At 37.7% G+C, this 20296-nt stretch overlaps 1 protein-coding gene across 1 annotated transcript in view; it reads left to right on the top strand.

Annotated features, from left to right (window-relative positions):
• Ddx10 (DEAD-box helicase 10) overlaps window positions 1–20296 on the top strand; it is a 160893-nt gene that overhangs the window by 29186 nt on the left and 111411 nt on the right. Inside the window, exons 10-13 of the mRNA XM_021171852.3 lie at window positions 10266–10367; window positions 13781–13868; window positions 16188–16276; window positions 19148–19619. Of these exons, the coding sequence (XP_021027511.1) occupies window positions 10266–10367; window positions 13781–13868; window positions 16188–16276; window positions 19148–19619 (751 nt within the window). The remainder of the gene's footprint in view (window positions 1–10265; window positions 10368–13780; window positions 13869–16187; window positions 16277–19147; window positions 19620–20296) is intronic.

Here is a 20296-nt window from a genome sequence, read left to right as displayed (position 1 = left end):
GGGCTTCAGTCCTTTTCCCTCACCCAATACTAGTCCCCCCCTACCCCCTCACATCCACTTTCCCTCCCAGGTCCCTCTCTCCCTAACCCCCCCCCCACCCCCCCACCCCCGTGATTGAGGTTTTATATAACTGTTTCTTGTTCTAGAGTATAAAAAGTACTTGTAGTTCTCAAAATATTGTCTTAATTTAGATAGCAAAGTGATGCCACTAGGGGACAGCAGAACCAAGCTTTTGTATTTCACATGCCTTTGATATACATCTTTTTTTTTTTTTTTTCTTTTATTTTTTTTTTCTTTTCAGTTTTTTTTTTCCAATTTATTTTTTTTAATTTGATATTTTCTTCATTTACATTTCAAATGCTATCCCCAAAGTCCCCCAGACCCCCCTCCCACTCCCCTACCCACCCACTCCCACTTCTTGGTCCTGGCATTCCCCTGGTTCTTTTTTTTTTTTTTTTAATATTTTTATTACATATTTTCCTCAATTACGTTTCCAATGCTATCCCAAAAGTCCCCCATAGCGCCCCCCCACTTCCCTATCCACCCATTCCCATTCTTTTGGCCCTGGCATTCCCCTATATTGGGGCATATAAAGTTTGCAAGTCCAATGGGCCTCTCTTTCCATTGATGGCTGACTAGGCCATCTTTCGATACATATGCAGCTAGAGACAAGAGCTCCGGGGTTCTAGTTAGTACATCATGTTGTTCCAACAATAGGGTTGCAGATCCCTTTAGCTCCTTGGGTACTTACTCTAGCTTCTCCATTGGGAGCCCTGTGATACATCCAATAGCTGACTGTGAACATCCACTCCTGTGTTTGCTAGGCCCGGTCCTTTCAGCAAAATCTTGCTAGTGTATGCAATGGTGTCAGCGTTTAGAAGTTGATTATGGGATGGATCCCTGGATACGGCAGTCTCTAAATGGTCCATCCTTTCATCACCGCTAGGAACTTTGTCTCTGTAACTCCTTCCCTGGGTGTTTTGTTCCCAATTCTGAGAAGGTGCACAGTGTCCACACTTTGGTCTTCATTCTTCTTGAGTTTCATGCGTTTAGCAAATTGTATCTTAAATCTTGGGTATCCTAAGTTTTGGGCTAATATCCACTTATCAGTGAATACATATTGTGTGAGTTCTTTTGTGATTGTGTTACTTCACTCAAGATGATGCCCTCCAGGTCCATCCATTTGGCTAGGAATTTCATAAATTCATTCTTTTTAATAGCTGAGTAGTACTCCATTGTGTAAATGTACCATAATTTCTGTATCCATTCCTCTGTTGAGGGACATCTGGGTTCTTTCCAGCTTCTGGCTATTATAAATAGGGCTGCTATGAACATAGTGGAACATGTGTCCTTTTTACCGGTTGGGACATCTTCTGGATATATGCCCAGGAGAGGTATTGCTGGATCCTCCGGTAGTACTATGTCCAATTTTCTGAGGAACCGCCAGACTGATTTCCAGAGTGGTTGTACAAGCTTGCAATCCCACCAACAATGGAGGAGTGTTCCTCTTTCTCCACATCCTCGCCAGCAACTGCTGTCACCTGAATTTTTGATCTTAGCCATTCTGACTGGTGTGAGGTGGAATCTCAGGGTTGTTTTGATTTGCATTTCCCTGATGATTAAGGATGTTGAACATTTTTTCAGGTGTTTCTCTGCCATTCGGTATTCCTCAGGCGAGAATTCTTTGTTCAGTTCTGAGCCCCATTTTTTAATGGGGTTATTTGACTTTCTGGAGTCCACCTTCTTGAGTTCTTTATATATGTTGGATATTAGTCCCTTATCTGATTTAGGATAGGTGAAGATCCTTTCCCAATCTGTTGGTGGTTTTTTTGTCTTATTGATGGTGTCTTTAGCCTTGCAGAAGCTTTGTAGTTTCATGAGGTCCCACTTGTCAATTCTCGATCTTACAGCACAAGCCATTACTGTTCTATTCAGGAATTTTTCCCCTGTGCCCATATCTTCAAGGCTTTTCCCCACTTTCTCCTCTATAAGTTTCAGTGTCTCTGGTTTTATGTGAAGTTCCTTGATCCACTTAGACTTGACCTTAGTACAAGGAGATAGGAATGGATCGATTCGCATTCTTCTACATGTTAACAACCAGTTGTGCCAGCACCATTTGTTGAAAATGCTGTCTTTCTTCCACTGGATGTTTTTAGCTCCCTTGTCGAAGATCAAGTGACCGTAGGTGTGTGGGTTCATTTCTGGGTCTTCAATTCTATTCCATTGGTCTATTTGTCTGTCACTATACCAGTACCATGCAGTTTTTATCACAATTGCTCTGTAGTAGAGCTTTAGGTCCGGCATGGTGATTCCACCAGAGGTTCTTTTATCCTTGAGAAGAGTTTTTGCTATCCTAGGTTTTTTGTTATTCCAGATGAATTTGCAGATTGCACTTTCTAACTCGTTGAAGAATTCATTTGGAATTTTGATGGGGATTGCATTGAATCTGTAGATTGCTTTTGGCAAGATAGCCATTTTTACAATGTTGATCCTGCCAATCCATGAGCATGGGAGATCTTTCCATCTTCTGAGATCTTCTATAATTTCTTTCTTCAGAGACTTGAAGTTTTTATTATACAGATCTTTCACTTCCTTAGTTAGAGTCACGCCAAGATATTTTATATTATTTGTGACTATTGAGAAGGGTGTTGTTTCCCTAATTTCTTTCTCAGCCTGTTTATTCTTTGTGTAGAGAAAGGCCATTGATTTGTTTGAGTTAATTTTATATCCAGCTACTTCACCGAAGCTGTTTATCAGGCTTAGGAGTTCTCTGGTGGAATTTTTAGGGTCACTTATATATACTATCATATCATCTGCAAAAAGTGATATTTTGACTTCATCTTTTCCAATTTGTATCCCTTTGATCTCCTTTTGTTGTCGAATTGCTCTGGCTAGGACTTCAAGTACAATGTTGAATAGGTATGGAGAAAGTGGACAGCCTTGTCTAGTCCCTGATTTTAGAGGGATTGCTTCAAGCTTCTGACCATTTACTTTGATGTTGGCTACTGGTTTGCTGTAGATTGCTTTTATCATGTTTAGGTATGGGCCTTGAATTCCTGATCTTTCCAAGACTTTTATCATGAATGGGTGTTGGATCTTGTCAAATGCTTTTTCCGCATCTAACGAGATGACCATGTGGTTTTTGTCTTTGAGTTTGTTTATATACTGGATTACGTTGATGGATTTCCGTATATTGAACCATCCCTGCATCCCTGGGATGAAACCTACTTGGTCAGGATGGATGATTGTTTTGATGTGTTCTTGGATTCGGTTAGCAAGAATTTTATTGAGGATTTTTGCATCAATATTCATAAGGGATATTGGTCTGAAGTTTTCTATCTTTGTTGGGTCTTTTTGTGGTTTAGGTATCAGAGTAATTGTGGCTTCATAGAATGAGTTGGGTAGAGTACCTTCTGTTTCTATTTTGTGGAATAGTTTGTGAAGAACTGGGATTAGATCTTCTTTGAAGGTCTGATAGAACTCTGCACTAAACCCATCTGGTCCTGGGCTTTTTTTGGTTGGGAGACTATTAATGACTGCTTCTATTTCTTTGGGGGATATAGGGCTGTTTAGATCATTAACCTGATCTTGATTCAACTTTGGTACCTGGTATCTGTCTAGGAACTTCTCCATTTCATCCAGGTTCTCCAGTTTTGTTGAGTATAGCCTTTGGTAGAAGGATCTGATGGTGTTTTGGATGTCTTCAGGATCTGTTGTTATGTCTCCTTTTTCATTTCTGATTTTGTTAATTAGTATGCTTTCCCTGTGCCCTCTAGTGAGTCTGGCTAAGGGTTTATCTATCTTGTTGATTTTCTCAAAGAACCAGCTCCTTGATTGGTTGATTCTTTGAATAGTTTTTCTTGTTTCCACTTGGTTGATTTCACCCCTGAGTTTGATTATTTCCTGCCGTCTACTCCTCTTGGGTGAATTTGCTTCCTTTTTTTCTAGTGCTTTTAGGTGTGTTGTCAAGCTGCTAATGTGTGCTCTTTCTAGTTTCCTTTTGGAGGCACTCAGAGCTATGAGTTTTCCTCTTAGAAATGCTTTCATTGCGTCCCATAAGTTTGGGTATGTTGTGGCTTCATTTTCATTGAACTCTAAAAAGTCCTTAATTTCTTTCTTTATTCCTTCCTTGACCAAGGTATCATTGAGAAGAGTGTTGTTCAGTTTCCACGTGAAGGTTGGCTTTCTATTATTTATTTTGTTATTGAAGATCAGCCTTAGTCCATGGTGATCTGATAGGATGCATGGGATAATTTCAATGTTTTGTATCTGTTGAGTCCTGTTTTGTGCCCAATTACGTGGTCAATTTTGGAGAAGGTACCATGAGGTGCTGAGAAGAAGGTGTATCCTTTTGTTTTAGGGTAAAATGTTCTGTAGATATCTGCCAGATCCATTTGATCCATAACTTCTGTTAGTTTCACTGTGTCCCTGTTTAGTTTCTGTTTCCATGATCTGTCCATTGGTGAAAGTGGTGTGTTGAAGTCTCCCACTATTATTGTATGAGGTGCAATGTGTGCTTTGAGATTTACTAAAGTTTCTTTAATGAATGAGGCTGCCTTTGTATTTGGAGCATAGATATTCAGGATTGATAGTTCCTCTTGGAGGATTTTACCTTTGATGAGTATGAAGTGCCCCTCCCTGTCTTTTTTGATGACTTTGGGTTGGAAGTCAATCTTATCTGATATTAGAATGGCTACTCCAGCTTGTTTCTTCAGACCATTTGCTTGGAAAATTGTTTTCCAGCCTTTCATTCTGAGGTAGTGTCTATCTTTTTCTCTGAGATGAGTTTCTTGTAAGCAGCAAAATGTTGGGTCTTGTTTGTGTAGCCAGTTTGTTAGTCTATGTCTTTTTATCGGGGAGTTGAGTCCATTGATATTAAGAGATATTAAGGAAAAGTAATTGTTGTTTCCTGTTATTTTTGTTGTTAAAGTTGGCATTCTGTTCTTGTGGCTGTCTTCTTTTAGGTTTGTTGAGGGATTACCTTCTTGTTGTTTCTAGGGCGTGGTTCCTGTCCTTGTATTGGTTTTTTTCTGTTATTATCCTTTGAAGGGCTGGATTCGTGGAGAGATAATGTGTGAATTTGGCTTTGTCGTGGAATACTTTGGTTTCTCCATCTATGTTAATTGAGAGTTTGGCTGGGTATAGTAGCTTGGGGTGGAATTTGTGTTCTTTTAGTGTCTGTATAACATCTGTCCAGGATCTTCTAGCTTTCATAGTCTCTGGTGAAAAATCTGGTGTAATTCTGATAGGCTTGCCTTTATATGTTACTTGGCCTTTTTCTCTTACTGCTTTTAGTATTCTATCTTTATTTAGTGCATTTGTTGTTCTGATTATTATGTGTCGGGAGGTATTTCTTTTCTGGTCCAGCCTATTTGGAGTTCTGTAGGCTTCTTGTATGTTCATGGGCATCTCTTTCTTTAGATTTGGGAAGTTTTCTTCTATAATTTTGTTGAAGATGTTTGCTGGTCCTTTGAGTTGAAAATCTTCATTCTCATCCACTCCTATTATCCGTAGGTTTGGTCTTCTCATTGTGTCCTGTATTTCCTGGATGTTTTGAGTTAGGATCTTTTTGCATTTTCCATTTTCCTTGATTGTTGTGCCCATGTTCTCTATGGAATCTTCTGCACCTGAGATTCTCTCTTCCATCTCTTGTATTCTGTTGCTGATGCTTGCATCTATGGTTCCAGATTTCTTTCCTAGGGTTTCTATCTCCAGTGTTGCCTCATTTTGGGTTTTCTTTATTGTGTCTACTTCCCTTTTTAGGTCTAGTATGGTTTTGTTCATTTCCATCATCTGATTGGATGTGTTTTCCTGTTTCTCTTTAAGGACTTCTACCAGTTTGGTTGTGTTTTCCTGTTTTTCTTTAAGGACTTGTAACTCTTTAGCCATGTTCTCCTGTAGTTCTTTAAAGTCCTTCTTGATGTCCTCTACCATCATCATGAGATATGCTTTTAAATCCAGGTCTAGTTTTTCAGGTGTGTTGGGGTGCCCTGGACTGGGCGAAGTGGGAGTGCTGGGTCCTGATGATGGTGAGTGGTCTTGGTTTCTGTTAGTAAGATTCTTACCTTTACCTCTCGCCATCTGGTAATCTCTGGAGTTGTTATAGTTGTCTCTGTTCAGAGGTTGTTCTTCTGGGGATTCTGAGTATCCTCTGTCAGCAGACCTGTACAGACTAAGCTCGGCGGAGCTCCCTGCAGGGCAGGTCACTGTCCTCCGACTGGGAGGGTGCCGGATGTCTGCGGCCCCAAAAGGGTGCTGCCTCAGCGGCTCTGTGGCTCCCGCCTGTCCCAGAAGCTGTCTGCCTCTGTGGTCCTCACTCTAACCTGTAGACTAAGTTCGGCGGAGTCCCGGAGCCAAGATGGCGCTCCCTGCAGGGCAGGTCACTGTCCTCCGACTGGGAGGGTGCCGGATGTCTGCGGCCCCTAAAGGGTGCTGCCTCAGCAGCTCTGTGGCTCCCGCCTGTCCCAGAAGCCGTCTGCCCCCGTGGTCCCCACTCTGACCTGTAGAGACTAAGCTCGGCGGAGCTCCCTGCAGGGCAGGTCACTGTCCTCCGACTGGGAGGGTGCCGGATGTCTGCGGCCCCAAAAGGGTGCTGCCTCAGCGGCTCTGTGGCTCCCGCCTGTCCCAGAAGCTGTCTGCCTCTGTGGTCCTCACTCTAACCTGTAGACTAAGTTCGGCGGAGTCCCGGAGCCAAGATGGCACTCTCTGCAGGGCAGGTCTCTGTCCTCCGGCTGGGAGGGTGTCGGAAGTCTGCGGCCCCAAAAGGGTGCTGCCTCAGCGGCTCTGTGGCTCCTGCCTGTCTTGATATACATCTTAACAAGAAGTATGAAACTGGAAATCGGTTAAAATTCCTAAATTGGGAAGAGTTCATGGTTTGCAGAAAATACTTGTATTTTAAGGAATCATTGAGAATTTTTTTTAGAGTCTAACTTTTTGCAATCTGAAATAATAGAAAAAACAATTTCCATAAGAATTAAGCCTAATGTGAATTTATTAGGTATGCGATAGTAACGGTATTTGCAAGTGAAATTTCTTCTTAAAAATTCACTTAGCTGGAAATTTTAAACTTCTACTAGTCTGTTTCTCTCAAAGAGGAAATTGCTTCCTTATGTGGCCTTTGGCATATGTCTGTCGATAACTGTGCTTTGAAGGCTTAGTGAAAGGGTAGAGCAAATCCTTTGCTTTCTAACTTGCAGCATTGAAGAGCTGGGCGGCAGCAGCTGGTACAGAGGTTCTGATGCTTCTCAGCACTTCCTCTGCTCGTGGTCTCCTATGGTCCGCTCAGTCTAGCAGGCAGGATGATCTTCTCTGACTCCTGTGAGGGCTTCTCAGTTCAGTCAGTGATAGGCCTACACGCCTTCTCCATCCCCCACACCCATCGTGTTCCAGGCCAGATATATATGTGCCAGACATATTGTTGCCTTAGTATCTTTTATGTTAGTTTCTGGTAAAATGTATTTCCCACAGTTATCTGTGTGGCTATTTCTGTCCTCTTCCTCAAGTATTTCCACTCCTTTGTGCCCTTCTCTTTTCTGTATCGTTTATCACATTTAGATATGTTAGAGCAATTAGTTGGTTTTCCTTTTATTCTTTGCTTTTATCATTACTAGACTGTTTTATAAAGGTTTTTTTTTTTTTTTTAAGGTTTTGTTGTTGTTGTTGTTTTCTACATTGGTGTCTAGTGAGCCCAAGAGATTGTCCTGTTTCCCTTTCTTCCCAGCACTTGGGTTACAGGCATGCATTTTATAACTAGCTTTTTACCTGGATGTTGGAGATCTGAACTCAGTTCCTCCCTCAGGCTTGCTTGGTCTGAGTTCACTCATGGTGTCACCTCCTCAGCTTGCCCTCTGACTTTTAACATGTCCTCAGAGGTGTTACAGATATGGCAGTTTCGATGGCTGTCAGCCATTAGGATGTCACCTTTTTATCTTATATGCCAATAACTTGTGCCACCATATATGGTTTGGTTTAATAGCTAAAGGGAATGCATTAAAATTTATACTATTTTGCAGTAAATAAAGATGAATAAATTTGAGTCATACAATTCTGCATTTAAACAGTGAGGAAGGTATTTAGTTTTGAGATCCAACAGATAATTAGATAAAGAAGTATCTATATATTCATATTTCCTTTTTGTTTACAAGAAAATTATCTAAAAATAAAGACAAAATATTCAAGTATTCACTGGTCTCTGAAATACTGTCTTTATCCCTTGTGAAACTTGGCTGTCCCTTCCATGTTTCTATCCCTAGTGTTAGACTGGCTGTTGATTCTTTAAGTTTCATTTAAAGTGTCATTATTTCTGGACAGTTGTCTAAATATGTAGTCTATTAGGTTGAATTCTCTGTCATGCTCTTATAGCTTCCTCTGTATTATGAATACATATAAAATCCTATATTATTACAACCCCTGCTCCCCACCTTCCCCTAAGACAGGGTTTCTTGTATAGTCTTAACTCTCCTGGAACTCTGTAGACCAGGCTGGCCTTGAATTTAGAGATCCTCTGCCTCCTGAGTGCTGGCATTAGTACCTGTTTATATAGGCACTCGCTTTGTTAGTAGCGAGCAGAATGTCTGTTTTCTCACCATTTCAGCACCTGGCATATCAATAAGATTTAAAAAAATTAGCTATAGTAAAACAGCTTAACATTTTGGTATATTTTATTTAATCCTTTTTAGTCTGTGCATACAAGGAATGCATATATTTTTTTCCTTATTAGAATGGAGTTGAGTTTTAAAATTAATATGTAAGATAAAATGTTTTCCTTTAGTTGTTACAATAAAAAATTCCAGTTTCCCTTTCAGCATTCAGTGATAAAATGCTATATGCAGACAGTGTTGTGGAATCAGCAGAGGCATTCAAGGCAGTGGCAACAGGCTCTAAGCACCTTTTTAGTCATCTTTGTTGCTGTTCATTTTTGTACTCCTGCTGTGGACTTCCCCTTGTTGATTTCTCTTTATTCAATCAGTCTTGTATTGTCTGTTTTCCTGTATGGTGACATGGCATTCTTTTAGAACACCTTAGTTTTTCCCTTTCTATCTGCCTTAAAGACGTTCCTGAACTTCTGTCTGCTGTGTCCTATTCTTTCTCTGGCACTTCTGAGGTGGTGCGTGTTGCCTCTGGCTGTCCTTTGGCATTCTTTGATTGTTGTCTTGAGTCTCTTGCTTGTATATGTTTGTCAGTTCTGATTAGGATGAGTGTTGCATTGCTTGAAGACCTGCTTCTTGGTGTTCTTTAGTTTATTCCTGAGTTATAGCTTCTGAGTAAATAGTTATTTGGTCAGTTATAAAAATGTTCCCCTCAGATTTTATAGCATGAATTTAAAAAATGCTTTGAGATTATGTTTTCTTCTGTGTACCTGAAAAATTCCCCAAATATCCAATTTGATTCTGTTTTGTTACTTATGTGTACCAGCTGACACTGTCATATCAGTAAACTGTATTCAAGCAGCCCAAACAACTTTAGTACTTTAGGAAACCTTCGGCCTGTGTCAGTACAGATTTCTGAAGGTATGGTATAATTTATGACTCGGTTTTGGGTGAAGGAAGACCAATTACAAGGATCGACAATGTTTACCTCAGTAGGCCCATTTCTTTACACTGATCTGAAAAGTTTTGTTTTAAAGGTATCAGCAACATCTGTAGGAAGATGAACTGATTTATTTATTTGGTTTTCTAAGACAGGGTTTTGCTGCATAGTTCAAAGTTGCTTTGAATCTGTAGCAATACTTCTGCCTTAGCCTCCTGTTTTCAGAAATTATAGGCAAATGTCATTATTCCTGAAAAATTGATTTATTCAGTGTACTTGGTTGCCATGTTTAATAAATAATTTTGTCATAATACTATTGTGGCTTGGTTGAAAATAGCCTCTGTGATATATTTGTATGCACCTATTTTAAAGTAACCCTTTTGGAGCTGATCCTGTTGTTGCCTGAGGCCAGCATGGGCTGCATGCAAAAGGAAGGGCATCCTGGGCTACAATATTGAGACTCCCATCTTAAAAGATGAAATCTGTTTAACAACTTTGTTTTAGATGCTAGTTCTACTATTGAGGTACAGTCTTAAAGGCAGTGGGAATTATAGCAGGTGATTGGAATTTGAAGCAAGGCAGCCAGAACACCTACTTTACTGATGTCATAGAATATTAAAAGCAGACTTTTCTAGCATTTACTAATTAAGTGAACTTGATTTCATGTCATCTACTCATTTTACTGTTAAATGTGAAGCAAAGATTGTATTGATATGTTTTAAAAACTTTGTTTTTAGGTACAAAGAAGATGGAGAAGCGTTATTAATTTTACTACCTTCAGAAGAACAAGGAATGGTGCAGCAGCTTCTCCAGAAGAAAGTTCCTGTGAAGGAGATCAAGTAAGAGCCACTTGTTCAGATATCTGTGGCTGTTAGGAGTGATAGCATGACATCATTGTGCTTATTGTCTGCACTTCCTTCCTTCTTCCTCCTAAACTATTTGGCCATCTAGCTTCTGATTTAGAGGGAAAAATAAAGGACTTTAAAGAGGTCTTATGAAGTTTTATGATCACAGCGAAATTGAAGGAAGTACAGTTGCTCCACATTCCCAGCCCCATACATGCAGTCTCCTCCAGTATCTGCATCCAACAAATTGGAGACTTGTTGGAATTTAGGAATTATATTGACATCGGTGTCACTTAAGAGTCTCGATTTCATACGAAGGTCTCTCTTGTATCACTGTAATTAGTGTTGGCAAGATCCACCTTAGAGAAGGAAGTACTTTGGCTCATGGTTTCAGAGGTTGTGTTGGCAAAGAGGTATGGCAGGGCAGAGCAGCTCTTCTGATGGTGGGCTAGGGAGCAGATAGAGAATGCCTGAGCTTGATGCTCCAGATTCTAATGAAGTCTAGTCTAGTTAATGAAAATTTTAACATATTAGCCCTTTACTATTGCATGTAATGTCATTGCAATACTCGAAGTCATCTACGTTTTCTCCTATGTTAGCTGCTAGAAAGTGTGTGTGTGTGTGTGTTTGTGCACTAGAGGTGGATGTCAGGATGTCATTTTCAATGGTCTTACCTTATTATTTTGAGATAAGATCTTTAACTGAACCTGTCTGTCTGTCAAGCTCCTAGGATCTGCTTGTGTCTTCCCCAATTCCATCCCTAAATTCCAAGCTGGGGGGCTTCAGGTGTGCATGACTGGGTGCATTTTATCAAGTTGGTGCTGGAGATCCAAACTCAGATTTTCCTCCTTGTGTAATATTTTGCCCATTTAATCATCTCCTGAGCCCTTTTCTGCCTTTTATTTACATCTGTGATTCAAGTTGAAATAAAAGTATGTGCTATATATATGTGTTTACATGACCAGTTCTAATACCATTTATTAGGAAGACTAACTTTGTTCCATTATGCTGCTGTGGTTCCTTTGTCAAAGATCTGTTGATTATACACATGGCTGTATTTTTCTGGGCTCTGTTGTTCTTGGTTTGATCTTTTGCCAATTACTGTCCTGTCTTGATTATTATTGCTTTATACTAAGTCTTGAGGTAGGAGCATGACAGCCCTGCAGCTTGTGTTTAGAATCAGTTTATTGATATTCATAAAATAACTGGCTGGTATTTGGACTGGTATTACATTGAATCTGCAGATCAACTGTGAAACAGATTGAGTCCTTGACAAGATAGAATTTTCCTGAAACTGAAAAATTGTGATTCTTGTTTGATTTCTAGCATCAGAGTTTTTGGTTTTCTTTATGCAGCTCTTGTTCATACTTTCTTAGAGTCCTGTCTCAGAAACTCTTCTTCCCTTACAGCTTTAGTTTCTGCTACCTCATGTCTGGTAAACAGAAAGCTTTTGCTATATTTGCATTTTGAAGGCTTGTTATAATTTTTATTAGTTCCAGGAACATTTTGTTTCCTTTCTTTTGATTTTCCAAGTAGGTTGTCAATCATTTCACCTTCAAACAAGTATCGTTTTATTTTTTTCTTCTCCAATCAGTATGACTTTAGTTTTCTTTTTTTCTTCTGATTTATTACATTGAAAATCAGATTTCTCTGCTTTGTTCTTTTCCTTTATCATTTTATGTGGTTGGATGTTTTGCTTGCATGTGTGTCCTTAGTTTTGTGTGCTTCTGGTGCTGGTGGGAACTAGAAGAGTATGCCACATCCTCTGGATCTGGAATTACAGATGGTTGTGAGCTGCCATGTGTGTACTGGGAATTGAACCTGGGTCCTCTTAAAGATCATTTATTGCTCTTAACTGTAGAGCTATTTCTCCAGTACCCCCTGCTTTGTTCTTGATTTTAGTGGGAATACTAGAAGTTCCCATTTATATTAAGGATGATGTTAGCTCTAGCCTGTTTTTCCTTCTCTTCCTTCTCCTCCTCTTTCTTCTAAAGAAAAGACATTCTTTATTGAAGTTTTTATTTCTAGTTTATAAATAACTTAAATTTTGTTACCTACCTATCCTTACATTATACATTATATTAATTTGTCTGTTGAATGAATGTTGAACCCATCATGGTCATGCTATAGAATTATTTATTGGTTGGTTGGTTGGTTGGTTGGTTGAGATAGGGTCTCATGTAGCCCAGGCTAGCTTCAAATGTACTGTGTAGCTGAGGTAGTCTCCAGATGCTGAGATTAACTGGTGTATATGTTGTTAATGTTGTTTATATGTGTGGTGTATTTGTGGTATGTGCATATGTGCCTGTCTCCCTCTCATCCTGAAGCTCATCAATTTGGCTACCTTGGCAGCCTAGCCAGTGAGTGTTAGGCTACCACCTGTCTGTACCATCTCTCTGTATCTTCCCCAAAAGGGCTGAGAATACAGGAATGTGCTACAGTGCCTCTGAAGAGCTGAACTTAAAGTGTGGCAGGCACTTTATCAACCAGGTCATCTCCCCAGTCCTGACATCTTTAAAAAATTATTGAAATAATTTTGCAGAATACAGCAGAGAAAAAAAATAAGAGAAAGAATTTCTTATTTATAAGGGGCATTGTGGATTGAAAGGATATCTCTTGACTGTTTTTTGGGTTCTTTCATTTCAAAGGATCATAACCTCTTATTGATGATGTTTGCACGGGGCATAGTGGAATCTTCCTTTTATTGGAGACTTTGAAAAAAGCTTAATTTGTCTAAAAGTAATTTGGACTAAGATAGTAGCAGGACTGATTAAGAATATAGAAGATAAAAATTGACCATAAATTGAATTGTTTGAAAATTTTCTCTAATAATAAAGGAAAAACTGCTCTGTTTACACTTTTTGTTTTCTTGTTACAACTCTAGAATTGGAGTAATATAATAATTCAGTTTGAAGTTAGGAAAAAAATGGAGTCTCTTGTGAGATGTAGATTCTTTGCTAGATATAGCCTAGTTAAGCAAAATTTAATGTTTCTGATATATTTAATTTTAAATAGGTAAACAATTTTTATCTCTTGAAATAGATTTTATATGTGATTTAAAAAGAAGCAATGTCATTTGCAAAAATGACATTGAATTTCATTTTATTAATTTATGTCCTATGGGTATCTACTCTCTAGCTTTGTTAAATTAAGAAGTAGCCTGTGCCAATAATTATGTTAATATAGATGGATAATATAGATAGCCTTCTCTTCCTCATCATTTGGTTAAAGAAATCTACTGTTCTGTCATTTTCTTCTTCCTGTGGTTATTCTTGATCCATAGATGAGGAATAATGTTAAACACTTAAAAGTCAAATGAGGGGGCATAAGAAAATGTTATATATTATTTTCTGTTTTGAAAAATGAGATTGCCTTGTTAGTTAACCATTATTTTTTTTATTAAAAAGAATCAATCCAGAAAAACTTATTGATGTTCAGAAAAAATTAGAATCATTTTTAGCTCAAGATCAAGATTTAAAAGAAAGAGCTCAAAGGGTAAGTCACTTTTAAATTCAGTATTTGTTTTTGGAATGGAATTATATAAGGAAGTTATAGTTCATCAATTTCTGCTACTACTGTATTGCATGGCCATAACTAAATGGTTTAAACAATATAAGTTTTACATAGATTACTTCTTAATTTTAAAAAGTGTTTCTTAATATCTACCTGGGTATAATCTTATTGGAGGCACAGAGGAAAATCTAAGATGATTTTTATATTTGAAGCAGCCTAGTATCTAGTATACTTAATAAAACTTAACTTCCTTTTTCAATGAAATTGTTGTAAGTTCGATTGCATTTACTGACTGGAAGATTAATATTCTCTGCGTTAGGCTAAATTTCTAGATGGTATAGCATTCTTGTAAATTATCTTCCGAAATAAAATTTGAATCTTAATATTCTTGGAATTCTTTTCTGAATTAAAAACGTCTTAAGAAATTGCCTAAACTTACAAATTTTACTTATGATGTACATCTGACATATTGTAATGTGTCTACATTCTGGAATGGCCAAGTCAGCCAAATTAATCTTTAGATCAAAAGAAATGCTGGAAATTAAAATCCATATGATGCTGAAAATGCTGGTAGTGTTGTGATGACTAGCAGGTCAGTTGTTTACAGACCAGGAAATACAAAATGCTGAAAGGACATTTCATGGTTTGTGCATATGGAAAGTGATCCTCTAGAACAACACTATAGTATAGTACACTGAAGTGAGCAGTGAGACTTGTTGCTGTCACACATGGGTTAGCAGAATGGCTGTATTCCCGGCACCATCAGGCTATTTGGTTTCAGAAAAGTGACTTTCTAGCTTTTGATTATAATCTGGGTGGAACAAAACCTATAATGGTGCTATTTCTTGTGGATGCTTGCAGGAAGAATACTATTGAACCAACTCCATTTTTTTTTTTTTAAATGCTTCTGGAGACAGAAAATGGTTTGTTGGGAGATTTGTTGGGGAGAAAAGATTAATTTCTTTTCTACATTACATTAAGTAAATGTAGAGATGCAGAAGAAAATGTAAAGTTTAAGATATATGGACAGAAGGATTAGAAAACATTTTATAAAAATTATATGTGTGAACTGTATATATCCTTGTGTATGCATGTGTATGTATAGGTGTGCATACATGTATATGGAGGCCAGAGGTCAATTATGGATGTCTTCTTCAAACATTCTCTACCTTATTGTTTGAAACAAGGTCTTTTATTGTATCTGGAGCTATGCATCAGGCTAGACTTAGCCTAGCTGGACTGCGTGTTGCAGAGATCCTATTACAGGGATCCTATTCTGTTACTGGCTCCCCAGTGCTGGGAATTACAAGCACATTTTGTTTACATGGCCTTTTAATGTGGATACAGGGCTTTCAGACTCAAATTCTCATGCTTGTGTGACCAGTACGTTACTGACTGAACCATCTCCCCGGCCCCATAAAAATTATCTTTAAAGTAAAAAGTAATTGCTTAGATGTATTTATTATCTATTTATTTTTATAAACAGATAGGAACAAGATGACATAGCTCTGTCATAAGCATAGTTCTAGGTAAAAAAAAATGGAAGTAAGAATTTTCAGGATGAGAGTAATATTTATATAACATATATGTATATAATTATTTGAAATTAAAGGGAAAACAATCTGTCATAACTTGGCTCATTTATTATAGTGAAATTTTATTTTGTTGAAAACTTAACTTTTGACTACTACAGTAATATAACCAAAAAAGGCATTTATTTGTGTCTACTCTATTTCAGAAGATATTTTGCGTGTTCTATATAAATGTTCTCATTGGCATAACAGTGAATTAGGAGACACTGTTATGTTTTTGATGAGAAAATTGCATTTAGAAAAATGGTGTTTGCTCAGCTAATAACATATACAGTCAGTATAGATGCTCTATCTGTATTATTCCATTGCCCATGTTGTCCTCATTGCACCTTATTATAATTACGACTAATTAATATTTAGTAGATTTTGAGAAGCCAAGTAAAAATATGAATTTTTCTCCTAGCAGTTAAGACTTCATATAGCCCATTCTGGCCTTGAATTTCCAAGTCTCTCCCCTCTCCCTCCTAAGTCCTGGAGTCACAGGCAGTGCACCACCATGCCCAGCTGAGGTGGTATTTCTTATTGTCTTGGGTTGGTGGAATAAAATGGAAAAAGTCTTTTCTAATATTATAGTTGTAACAGCTTATTTTTCTGTGCATTCAAAATAGAGGTTTATTGATCTGTTTTGTGTTTTTCATTACTATGTAGTTTTCTATTTTGATTTAGCTTAATCTTTAACTTCTATTACATTGTGCTTTTTATCTTACAGTGTTTTGTCTCCTATATACGCTCAGTATATCTTATGAAGGATAAAGAAGTATTTAATGTGAGCAAATTACCTATTACTGAATATGCACTGTAAGTATTGATTACATAGCTGAAATAAAGCTAGAGGGACTGACCATAGTGCATTCTCTAAGAGCCCTAGGTTAGATTATTCTGCTTTAGAACAGTCCAAATGAAGTCTAGAAAATTAGCTCATATTTAGTTGTTTTCAGGAAGGTCCATATTTGTAAGTTCTGAATATTTTTTTTTTTTTGTCTTACTACTGTTATACACTCTTGCAGTTCCTGTTGCAAGATTAGTGACTCAGGAATGGCCAACTGATTTTGTTTGAGTAATTGAGAGATTATAAAACAAAATAACCTTTTAATGTAAAAGGTTAGAATCAGCTCTATTTGAGGGAGTCTTATCTTGACAAAATCTTTTAGAAGTACACTTGAGTGTCATCATACTTCAATGTCTACCTTAGATTTCCCAGATAAAGTATGTTTTAGCCAAGGCCTCTGTGTTTAGCTTGTTTTCTAGGAATTTGAGTACCTTTTCTTCCAAATTAAGTTTAATAAAGAAAACTAAAAAAAAAATATTTTATTTGAGGATTTCATACCTGAGAGCACAATATATTTGTATCCTTTCTACTTCCCCTTCATAACAAAACAATTGACCTTGGTAAGCTGCTGTTTACTATTCTGTGTTAGAGTATATGCTTAGTATAGTATAATCTGTCAGTTGTAATATTTTAAAATCCTTGTGTTAGATAACAGTGCAGGGCAGTGTTAGACAGCACTACTTACTGTTTTAGTAATGCATGGAGAACCATATGTCATGGATAACATGCTCTTGTTGCCTTAGGTTTATTTACCAGCTCCTAGTTTCATCATTTTTAATATCACCCAAAGGTTAGGCTTTTTAGTTACTTTTGTATTCTATGTGAACTTTAATGTTCTCTCTCTCTCTCTCTCTCTCTCTCTCTCTCTCTCTCCCCCCCCTCTCTCTCCCTCCCTCACTCCCTCCCTCCCTTCCTTCCTTCCTTTCTTCCTCCTCTCTCTGTCTCTCTCTCTCTGTCTCTCTCTCTCTCTCTGTCTCTCTCTCTTTTTCTTTTTTGTTTTTTTTGAAACAGGGTTTCTCTGTGTAGCCCTGGCTGTCCTGGAACTCACTCTGTAGACCAGGCTGAAATCAGAAATCCACCTGCCTCTGCCTCCCAAGTGCTGGGATTAAAGGCGTGCGCTACTATCGTCCGGCTTTCAATGTTTTTTATTTTGGGTGATGCAGCTAGAATATTCACAAATGATGGGCACAGGTTTCGAATACTGTGGGGACATAGAAGTTGTTTTGTCATATCATACTAGTAAGTGTCATGATTGCCATTGAAGACTTGCTTTTGGTGAGGTTTAGAGAAGGTAAACAATTATGTTACACTTAAGTGATGAGTATAATTTAACTATGTTTTTTAGTTTATGTTGATATTCAGATGTATAGTTTTCTTGAGGTGTATTTCCTCTTGAAGCCTATGATAGCTAAAGCAGTTGCTATGTCTATAAAATATCAGGTTTAAAAAAAATGTACTAAACAACTACTTTGAGTGCCCAGTGTATGTAGGTCATTGTATTCAATGATAGAATTACACACAAATACACACACACACACACACACACACACACACGTTATTTATCTATCTATCTATCTATCTATCTATCTATCTATCTATCTATCTTCATTCAGGTTTTAGTTCCTGAGAAGTATAAATCAAATGTCACTGTACTATATTACGAGAAATCTTCTAGTATATACAAACTTATTGTCCCAACCCTCCTGTTACAACAGTAATACAGACAGTAATGGGAGAAGGGTTACTACTATTGTATATTCGTTTCTTTAACTTCATTGTATCTGTTTATTAACTCTAACATGACTCTGTTAGGTGGACATTCTCAGTCCTTCCATTTTTCGGATAACTGTCTAGAGAGGAGACTATTCCTGAGATCACACAACTGTTAAATGACAGATCTGTGCATGTTGAACTTCAGCAGTTCTATTTCTGAGCTTGTGCTCTTCAATATTGAACTTCTCAGCTGTTGTGCATTATGTAGGAAAAAAGTGGATAAAGCTGCCATTTATTTATTTATTTAGTTTATTTATAAGCATTATCTTGGCACACCTGGAGACCACTATGTAGTTAAGGCTGTCCTTTAACTCATCTGCCTTCTTCAGCCTTCTTAGGGCTGGGGTTAAAGAGCAATGGTTATGCCCAATGCCTGGCTTCACCTTTGCTTTTTTAAGTTAATTTGTATATACCAGTGGGAGTTTAGTGAAAATTGTTGGTTTTGATTGTGTAAGGAAACAACCAATCTTAAATAGAATCTTGCTCTGAGGGTGGAAAATACAAACAAGCAAACAAACAAAACAGTAAAATTTCCTTCTTTTAGCTCCTTTAAAAAGAAAAATGCATTTTTATAGCTGTGATTATGCCATATTCTTTTTCAGAAGTGGGATTTAAGGCAGGGATGATGGTATATGTATTGTGCTCAAGTCTTTGAAAATAACTGTTTTCCATTCCTCAGCCATGTCTTTTCCAGTTTATGCAGTAGCTTATGTCTTGCAAAGTACCTTCACGCAGTTAATTGGCATCTCTGTTCTGTGTTGTGAGGAAGCTGAGAGTTGGATTTGAAATTGGGTCTGGTACATGAGTGTGCTCATCTTGTTTCTATTTGCGTGCTCTTTATTTCATACTATTTCAGCTCTGGAAGGGGAGTGAGGTGTCTAAGACATTTTCCGGACAAGTACTCAGTTCATTTTGGCTTGTCTTTTGGATCATTTAATCTGTCAGCATTGATGTATCTTAGAGGGATGCTTTTTAAAAAAACAAAAGCCTTGGACATAGATCTGTGGAAAAACTTTCATAATACCACAAACATACCATCACTATTTTTGTTCTTTCCATTTTTGAAGGTCTCTTGGCCTTGCTGTGGCACCACGGATAAGATTTCTTCAGAAAATGGAGAAGCAGCCCACCAAAGAATTGGTAAAGAATCAAGTCACGGAAGCAGTTCAGCCCAGGGCTCCCTCCCTCACCAACGATGAAGTAGAAGAATTTCGAGCTTATTTCAGTGAGAAGATGTCCATCCTTCACAAAAGTGGGGAAAGACTAGAAGAGACAGAACAAAGACTGGCTAGTGGTGACAGTGACGAAGAACAGGATGAAGAGACGGAAGATGAAGATACGGAAGATCATCTGGGAAAAGCAAGAGAGCCTCACACTGAGTCTGTTGTCAGTATTGAGGAGGCACAGAAGGTCAAGGAGGTTTCTGTGCAGTTCTTAAACAGAGATGATGATGATGAAGATGGACCTGATGCTGACTTCCTCACAGTGAAGCGGCGTGATGTGTTTGGGTTGGATCTTAAAGAGAATGAAGCACTGTCGGTAAGTGAACTCCAAATGGAGTCTTCATTAACATTGCATTGAACTTTTAAATGTTTGGAGCCAATTGACACCTCAATACCGAGTCTTCTGATTCCATGAATATGGTACGTTTTCTATTTATTTAGGTCTTTTTTACACTTTTTAGTATTGTTATACATTTTACACACATATTTGTTAGAGTAGTCTTTTGCTATTCGGTACTCTTCAGTACTATTTTACATGAACTTTAAAGTTTAATTTTGTAGTTTTTCCTGGCCAGTATATAGAAATACAATTTGTTTTTATGTATCATTTATTTAGACTGGTGATACTTTTGGGAGTTCTTTGAAGTCTTCTATATAATTAATTATATCATCTTTATTTGTAAACACTAAAATAATAATTATTTTTACCTTCTATACATTTCTTATTTCATTTTCTTGCCTGATTATGAGTTAAGAGTGTGAGAAGTAAGGACAGATACCGGATCTGTTGTTCTTGATAGCAGGTGGGATAAACATTTAGATAGTATTCTTGTATCTGAGGTTAACTTTCCAGTAGTTTTTGTTTTACCAGATTGGGATTATTCCTAGTTCATGTAGCTTTTTTTTTTAACCATAAATGGATGGTTCTTCCATTTACTCATGTCACGGGCCATTGTGTATCATCTTGATATATTGCTAATTTAATTGGTATGA

The sequence above is a fragment of the Mus caroli genome, unplaced genomic scaffold, assembly GCF_978045245.1.
Source record: "Mus caroli unplaced genomic scaffold, Mus_caroli_1 scaffold_11, whole genome shotgun sequence".
In the NCBI taxonomy this organism is placed as follows: Eukaryota; Metazoa; Chordata; class Mammalia; order Rodentia; family Muridae; genus Mus; species Mus caroli.
Note: the sequence above shows the minus strand (reverse complement) of the source record. Positions and strands in the feature narration are given on the sequence as shown.